The 8,141-nt window shown below is 38.4% G+C and overlaps 2 protein-coding genes across 2 annotated transcripts; both read right to left on the bottom strand.

Annotated features, from left to right (window-relative positions):
- Positions 1-1,545: 1,545 nt before the first annotated feature.
- Positions 1,546-2,711, bottom strand: LOC118433177. The gene is made up of 2 exons (XM_035844858.1): positions 2,183-2,711; positions 1,546-1,762 (listed from the first exon to the last, which is right to left on the bottom strand). The coding sequence occupies exons 1-2, from the start codon at positions 2,405-2,407 to the stop codon at positions 1,628-1,630; spliced, it is 360 nt and encodes a 119-aa protein (XP_035700751.1). The 5' UTR covers positions 2,408-2,711; the 3' UTR covers positions 1,546-1,627.
- A 1,461-nt stretch (positions 2,712-4,172) lies between these two features.
- Positions 4,173-8,051, bottom strand: LOC110861579 (zinc finger protein 501). Its single transcript, XM_022110708.2, has 5 exons — positions 7,968-8,051; positions 6,785-7,371; positions 6,181-6,492; positions 6,034-6,112; positions 4,173-4,847 (listed from the first exon to the last, which is right to left on the bottom strand). The coding sequence occupies exons 1-5, from the start codon at positions 8,049-8,051 to the stop codon at positions 4,545-4,547; spliced, it is 1,365 nt and encodes a 454-aa protein (XP_021966400.1). The 3' UTR covers positions 4,173-4,544.
- Between the last annotated feature and the right edge of the window lie 90 nt (positions 8,052-8,141).

Below are 8,141 nucleotides of genomic sequence, written 5' to 3'. Positions count from 1 at the left end.
CGGAATTTTTAAAAACCGTGGTTTTGGCTGGAAAACAGTTTAAAATTCGCGCCTCGCGCTCAAATTAGCGCATTATGAAAAATGAAAAAATACGGGTATGCTTATTTTTTGTGGTGAACAAAATAAAATTGGTCCCATGCAGATCTGAGTTGTACACGTAAAAAACTTGCATTGTCAGTGAGTCTACATTAACCTCCCACATCGCAGCGAAATAGTCAAGATAACCACCCAAAATAACCACCATTTTACAACCATCCTAACATAATTACCATCAGACATTGAATTTTTATAATTTAATTTGTTTTTACTTTTCGCGCCATTCGAAACTTGACGTTCGTTACTCTCCCTTGCGTTGCAGATAATTTTCTTTCAATTCCGTTACCGACAGATATTTCCAGGTTATAATTTTCACTCGCCCGGCGGGAGACGGGCTTATACGCTAGTACATACATATGTACGATTATACATCAGTTCAAAAAATTACGACCTTATCTATGTATAGCCTAGATATATAAACACAGCAACTTGGATGCTTATCTAACTAAAGATACATACTTACATACATATATTATGCATTTTTTATGGATATGTATATACATATGTACATATAATCAACAAGACTAATCCTTGACTGCTATTTTTAATTAGACATTAAATTGTAGCAGTCAATTTACCAATATTCAGATAAATTAGGTACAACCCTGGACCATGCATAATTGATGTGATTAAGTTAAATAGGGTCGCTTAAAACCAAAAACCTTCTACATATGTACATACATTTGTATATCCAAGGAAGAGGGGCCCAATTCCCTTAAATAGTCTGCCACGTTATGTATCAAATTCTCTCTCGTAGTTTAATTCATCATGATGCCCTTCACTTTCAAACCTTAAAAATGTACATACGTATATACGAACGTATGTATGTTGATATTTATGAGCCAGTGTGACAAATACCGATATACATACAAATGTATGTATATATTTACATATGCATATGAAAATTAACTCTGCACAAATTCTTTTTAGGAGTAACTTAGAGAGGAAAGAATAGTATGGATTTATTCCTGTAATTTGACTAATCACATGATATGTAAGAGGCAGGTACATATATACACACTTTGCATACGAAGTAACTTCTGCATGTTATCGGCGTCATACAAGGAGAAAGTCAATAAGTATTTCCTAGCAAGAGATTATCTAACTTTTGTAGAAATCACCAATTTATCAAATTATGTATGTAATATGCTACCTAAAGTACCTAAGGAAACGTTGAGCTTGGACTTGCTTATGTACATATACATAAATATCTATATGTATACAACTGCGATTCGAGCGTCCACAATTCTCATGCTGTATTTCTTAAAACCTCGAATTTCTAAAAAATAGATTTGCAATCAAATTGTGTTAAATTTTCATTTTATGATATTTTATTTTTCACTTCTTAATACATGATATATATGCATGTCTATGTACATATGTATAGTATTTCACTTGTATATGAAGCAATTATAAACATATATGTACATACATACATAGTGGTATACATATTTATAACCACTGTACATTTTCTGACTGTAAGATTGCCGCTAGAAAAGTGAGCTTCTAGATGACACCGACAAAAATGTCATTAACGCCTGGAATTTTCAAGTCTTGGTTCAACAGGTGACGGGGCTGCCGAGTTACGCCCTCCTCTTATTATTATCTCCCTCATCAATTCCATACCTCCGTAATGGATAGATTCCACTGGAACAAGGAACCTAGCCTAAATATACATAATTATATTGTTAATATTAGTGTTTCCCGTGAAAAAAAACACATGGAACAAATCGTCTTGTTTGACGCACACTTCTTGGCACCTCATTTGCATAAATCTCTCTATGTCAAGTTTGGACGATACGAGCTTTCCCCGTTAAATAAACTCTGTCTCTCGCACATGTCTCAAAATTTGCAAATGAGGTGACTACAAATATTATAGCACAAATATTTCGACTATATGTACTTATATGTCGTGTGTCTTATGTAAATTTTGCACTTCTTGCATCTTGCATTTCTTTCAGTGCAGAGCAAAAATGTACAAAAATCAATAAACTGATTTAACTAAAAAATGCATCTGAATTTCACATGCAAAATTTTCAGATTCTGAAAATTTTAAAATAAATAGATAGAAAATTGAATTACTTACATTTATGAAGTGCTGAATCCTTAATCCGGGAAGTACTAAACCCGTTTGAACATAAAATGGGTTAAATTTTACAGCAAAATTTTTGTCCACCAACTTTCCCCATGTCACTGACTGACGTGCTGATTCCCTCGATTCCGCCCCCATGACCAACTTATCTTCCATTTCAGTCCAAATCGAACTTCGTGTCTTTAATATCTTGACAATTATTGCAATTTTATCCCGCATGTTTCTTTTATCTTCAAAAGTTGCGAAAAGTATGGGTTCCCTGAGCAGGTAATACTTTCCTGGGGTCGGTGGCGTCAAAGTAAGGGGAAGATTGGACGTTGTGACGGACACGGATTCAATCTCGGTGGGAAAATTGATAAAAGTGCGACCAACTAATTGTATTTTTCTGGAGGCAAGTTTCGCATAACTGTTCTGTTCTGTCCATGCGTATAAATTCAGAAAGTAGTGGATCGAAAGATTTGGAGATTCCAGACTGGTCGGAAGTGGATTTTGATTTTTGGGAATTTTAATTGTAAACGGTAATGTTGTCTGGTACTGTAAATTAGAATGGAAGAGCGTTGCATTGCGAGGAATTTCGCCGCGAAGAAAACCTGCATAATTCAAGCAGAATTCTATGTAATATAAGGGGCCGTCCATAAATTACGTAACGGAAGAGGGTATCTGAGTCTAAAGATATCTCGCGTGATAAACGCGGTCTAGAAAATCGCGATTACGTAATTTATGGACGGCCCTTAAAACAATAAATCACCTTGACTTGACCCGCACACGAGGACAAATACTTTGGGAGTGCAGATCAACTTCGAATCCAGTTCTGGCGAAAGTTCCTTCATCGAGGAGGTGAATTTTTATTGGTCATCCTTTCCAATGGTAACACTCCCCTCCAGTTGAACAGCAAGCGCTGCATATAAAAAATTGTAAGAAATGCAACAAAAGTATCATTAAATTAGACACCATCGCCTTCCGAGGTCACTGATTGCTGACAAGTAGCAGAAGGGAGGGCCGGTCTCGGAAGTGAGCTCGTTCGGCTCTGGCGATTGTAAAACTCCAGGTGAGGCTCGATTAATGTGAGAAACTGTGAGATTACCGTAAAAATGCCGTATTCCTTCATGCAAACGGGTTACAGTGTTTAAACTGTTCGTATCAACTATTCCAGTAATTCCAGTATTTGTGCTGAATGTTGTTGCGCTGAGGAGCATATTTTTCTACTAAAACTTTTATATGTACGACAAGTAATTTCTGTTTTTTGGAATTTATTTTTTTTACTTCTTCGTGTATTAATCCGTGGTGTTAGGTATATGTACGCCTACGTAGATATGTATATGTAATTAGTTATGAATCTGTACTCACTCCATCTTTAACTCTCCACTAATAAATACTCTCCTCTGTCTCCTCTCACTGTGTACCACTTATTTATGTATAATCATATATACATAACAGTGGACTCAACTGCTCGAAGTGCCGGAAACTGACAGGAAAAGCTAAGGTGAAAAGAAATAAGTACAGAATGACGTATCATGTCATGGGACACGTTTTCATACGTAAATTATGCGGTCATGCCCATGATGCACGCTTTGTGGAAAATTGGATAAGTAAAACCGACTCATTTGTTCTTTTTTATGGAGAAAGTAGTATACACTACTTATACTTACACTACTTATACTACTAAAGTAGTATACTACCATCAAGCGTAACAAGATTTTGTTTTAAATCAAGCTTGATGTGAATAAATAAATAAAATAAATAAACTTATTTCATAAGTACAAAACTGGAAATGTGGAGTTATGTGTACAGTATATGTCGCATAGTACTAACAGGTACGTTTGAGTATTTATGCATACGTATTGAAATGCGTATGTATGCATGTATGTAAATATCTATACACAAGCGAATGCGTAAATGCATGTAAAATTGACCATCTGCACGTGAACAACAAAACAAGATACAAATTGCACCATGACGCCAACTTTCTTGACAAACCGTTTATTTTAACTCTTCCACTCTCTATAAACATATGTATAAATCATGTGTGTCTAAGCAGCACCCGTAGATTTGCTAAACTTAGCGCATTTCACTATGTACATATGCAGTTGATGTACAAAAACCACACAGATTTTGACGACTAATGACTAAGACTAAATGCGTACATAGGTATGCGTTTTCGCAAGACTTTCTGTGCAAAAACGTACAATATCATAAATAAACCCTGTTGATTTCCTCTTTTTTTGTGTAGCAACTGATTTGAAAGTGTCAAAAATCGAAATTTTACAATAAAGATTCAGTCTTTTTTCCTCTTCTACATGAAACGCATCCTTTGTCAACCTTGGTGGCAACCTCTCTTTCTTCTCCGGAACGAGCCTTAGCGCCGACTTGACCGCGAATCCTTTTGCTCACTTGTCGCAGGTGAAGGGCCGCACTCCTGTGTGCGCTTGGCGGATGTGACATCGCTGGGAAGGGGTTTGACATTCTTCATCGCAGTCGGAACATTTGTGCGGGGTGGGAGCGACGTAGCCTGGGTGTGGACAACCTTCACATGCCTGAGCAGGTCTGCCTTCGCCTTGAATACTTTTTTGCAGTTAGGGCAGGGGTATGGTCGCTCGTCGGTGTGGGTTAGAATATGCTTTGTGAGTACGTCAGCGCGACGAAAACGGGCTCCACAAGTCTAAAGTTAAACAGAGTTTTGGAAATTAAAATTAATTTACAAGACACAAATGTTGAAACTTTTACATAAGTATAATTAACTAATTAATGTTTGATATGGAATTGAGCAAAAAATAAATAAATCATGTCATTTTTCCAAATTCAGCTAATGACCTACTGTCACCGACACTTTTATAAAGTCAGGATGAACATAATACCAAGCGGTATTCATGCATACCTGACTCGACTAAAGTGGTATGGTAATCAGTAATACCGTACTCCATATTAGGGGCCGTCCATAAATTACGTAACGCAAAAATCGTCATTTTTTAGACCCCCCCTCCCCCCTCGTAACGGCATCGTAACGCTTCTCGACTACCCCCCCTCCCCCTTCGTAACGTAACATAAATTTGATTTCACCGCAGATGATTTACTTAGCACTCGCAATGCATTGTGCGGAATTTTGGGGCGGCACCGATGAAAGGAAAGGGGGTATCGCTCATTCTGTTACCACAAAATAGAGCCAAAAATCCAGTTTATTTTTACTTATACAACCAGATCATTTCGGTTACTCCATTTTGAGATATGTAAGGTCAAAGTTTGACCGCAAACTTTTGCAAATGAATTGATCTGGTTGTACATATCTATGTAAAAATAAACTAGATTTTTTCGTATATTTCTTGGTAACAGAACGAACGATGGACTCGTTACCCCCCCCCCCCCCTTCCTTGACCGGTTCCGCCCTAAAATTCCCCACTGTAATGCAACCTTTTCTCAATTTACACCTGGAAAACTAATGAAAAATGTATATTTACTACATGCGTACACTGAAACCTTTTGGATGACATGAATTCAATATGCTCGGCGTATCATATTTGGCGAATTTTAGTCCAGTTTATAAAATGTGTTACGTAACAAATTTTTTATACCCCCCACCCCCTTCATAACAATTCGTAACGCACTTCCCATGACCCCCCCTCCCCCCCCTTGCGTTACGTAATTTATGGACGGCCCCTTACAGTTTTAATATATTGGTAGCAAATTTTTACGGATCGGTAGATAATACCGAGCGGTATCAACTTTCATACCACATTTCTAACAGTACAGGACAAGATGAAAATCTTGGATCGCAAAGATTTTTCGAACTAAAAAACTTGCCCAATTATTGAATAAATAAATAAATTACAAAAGATTAATTGTAGCCTTACTTCACATTTGTGCTTTTTCACTGCTGTATGAATCCTCTTGTGTTCTTGTAGTGTTTGCGTTGATGTAAAGCTTCTACCACTTAAAAAAAGTGTTAAAAATTTAAAAATTTATGTACGTGTTTCCGAAAAAATTGGCAAAATATTTACTATTCATCACAAATGATGAGATCTTTCCCGTGCATCTTGTCACCGTGAGCTAGTAGTGTCTTGGCGTTTAAAAACATTAAGCCACACGTGTCGCATTTGACTTGATATCTGCCCTCGTGCTGGTCCAGGTGAAGATTAAGGTCGCACCGAAGATGGAACCTTTTTCCACAAATGAGACAAGTATTCTGCGCCGTTGAGATGGTGGAGGAATGATCTCGGATCATGTGACGCTGGAGGGTCATCTTCTTGGCAAAAGCGGCTTCACAGAGGGAACATTTCTCCGGTTTTTCACCAGTGTGGGAACGCTCATGGCTGAAAATGCATAATTAATGAGTAACTAATTCAGTACAAGCAGTGCTTCTGGTGAATAAAAACCACACGCAAGAAATTAAATGTGCGGACAAGAAATCAATGAAAACCTGCAAGTAATCAGGAGTCTTACAGCATAACATATTAAACCATGTGATCGATTCTCGAATAATTTTTACCCCTACCCCCTAAGACCTACATACATATAAATATGCTCCACCTTTAGGATGCCTTGACCGCTTCCCCCTCAAACGATCACATGCTTTTTGCAGTTTCTCAACATTTAACTAAATACCTTTGCAACGCTAGCTTATGGTGGAATTTCCTTTCGCAATATTGGCATTGAAACTTGGGGCCGTGTATTTCCACGTGACGCTGTAGTTTCTCCTCGTTCTCAAATCGGTCATCGCACACGTTACAAACGAGCGGTTTGACCCCCTCGACTTCATGCAGTTTCAAATGTCTCGCCAAGTTTTCCTCGAGGCAGAATTTCTTCCCGCATTTGACGCAGGACAATTTCTTCTCCCCGTCTTCGTGGCGAATCACCATGTGAGCGCCAAGCGCAAGTTTCCCGTGGAACTTGTTTTTGCAAATTTTACACTGTTCTCGGACCAACTCAGTGTACAGAGGGGTGCGAAATGTGGGGGTGCAGGACGGCTCGAGACAAGGAATAAGTTTGACTCCCTCGACGGAGGAGGGTTTGACGGGAACTTCATTTTCGGTTTTTGGGACATAATCCTTGTCGCCTAGTTCTGGTTTCTCATTGTCGCTTGATGATGGGTACGATTTTTTAATCGGAGAGTCGATCCTTCCCAGGGAAAGGGCTAGCGTTTCGGGTGTGGTGGTGACCGACTTTTTGCCGCGAGGTGAGGATCGTGTCGTCTGCGGAGGAGGAGACTCAGATTTGTTCCGTTTCGAAATTGGTGATGTTTTTCTTGTCGCGGGAGAATCCTCTCTCCATCATGACCTCATCTTTTCATGCAAAACTCGAAGCTAATCAGCGAATTAAATAAATTCTAAGACATAATCAGGGATTTTAACATATGCATACAATTTTTTTAATTTAGTATTTTCTTCGTCAGTTATGCTATGCATTGATGTGTTTGTAACTATTTTAAAGCGCTGGCATTTATAAATATATAGTTTAGCCTGATTAGTAGATTTAAATTATAAGCAAGTGCTATTAATAGTCTAACAATATGCCTGTATAAAGGCATTTTATTCTAAAGCTTTAGCATAATACTGATAACAATTGAAATTCAGCCAGATAAATTACAAATTTAATCATTCATCCATGGTTTTATTTAATTTAATGGTAGTACATACAATATAAAATTTAACCACAAATTTTAATTTAATCATTGTCATCTTCTACACGAAACGCATCCTTCTTCGACCTTGGCAACCTGTCTGTCTTCTCCGGAACGACGCCATGGGACGTTTTCAAATGCAGAGTTAGCGCCGACTTGACTGCGAACCCTTTTGCGCACTGGTCGCAGGTGAACGGCCGCACTCCCGTGTGCGCTTGGCGGATGTGACGTCGCTGGAAGGGGATTCGACATGCTTTATCGCAGTGGGGGCATTTGTGCGGGGTGGGAGTAGCCTGGGTGTGGATAACCTTCACATGCTTGAGCATGTCTGCCCTCGTCTTG

Source organism: Folsomia candida, unplaced genomic scaffold, assembly GCF_002217175.1.
Source record: "Folsomia candida strain VU population unplaced genomic scaffold, ASM221717v1 Fcan01_Sc043, whole genome shotgun sequence".
NCBI lineage: Eukaryota > Metazoa > Arthropoda > Collembola > Entomobryomorpha > Isotomidae > Folsomia > Folsomia candida.
This window is presented reverse-complemented; position numbering and strand designations above follow the sequence as displayed.

Coding starts and splice junctions, on each gene's coding strand:
- LOC110861579 (XM_022110708.2), bottom strand. CDS start 8,051: ATGTCGAATCCCCTTCCAGCGACGTCACATCCGCCAAGCGCACACGGG. Junction 6,113..6,180: donor CTCATCATTTGTGATGAATA/GTAAATATTTTG, acceptor ACTTTTTTTAAG/TGGTAGAAGCTTTACATCAA. Junction 4,848..6,033: donor TGAAAAAGCACAAATGTGAA/GTAAGGCTACAA, acceptor GTTTAACTTTAG/ACTTGTGGAGCCCGTTTTCG.
- LOC118433177 (XM_035844858.1), bottom strand. CDS start 2,407: ATGCGGGATAAAATTGCAATAATTGTCAAGATATTAAAGACACGAAGT. Junction 1,763..2,182: donor GGATTCAGCACTTCATAAAT/GTAAGTAATTCA, acceptor ATGTATATTTAG/GCTAGGTTCCTTGTTCCAGT.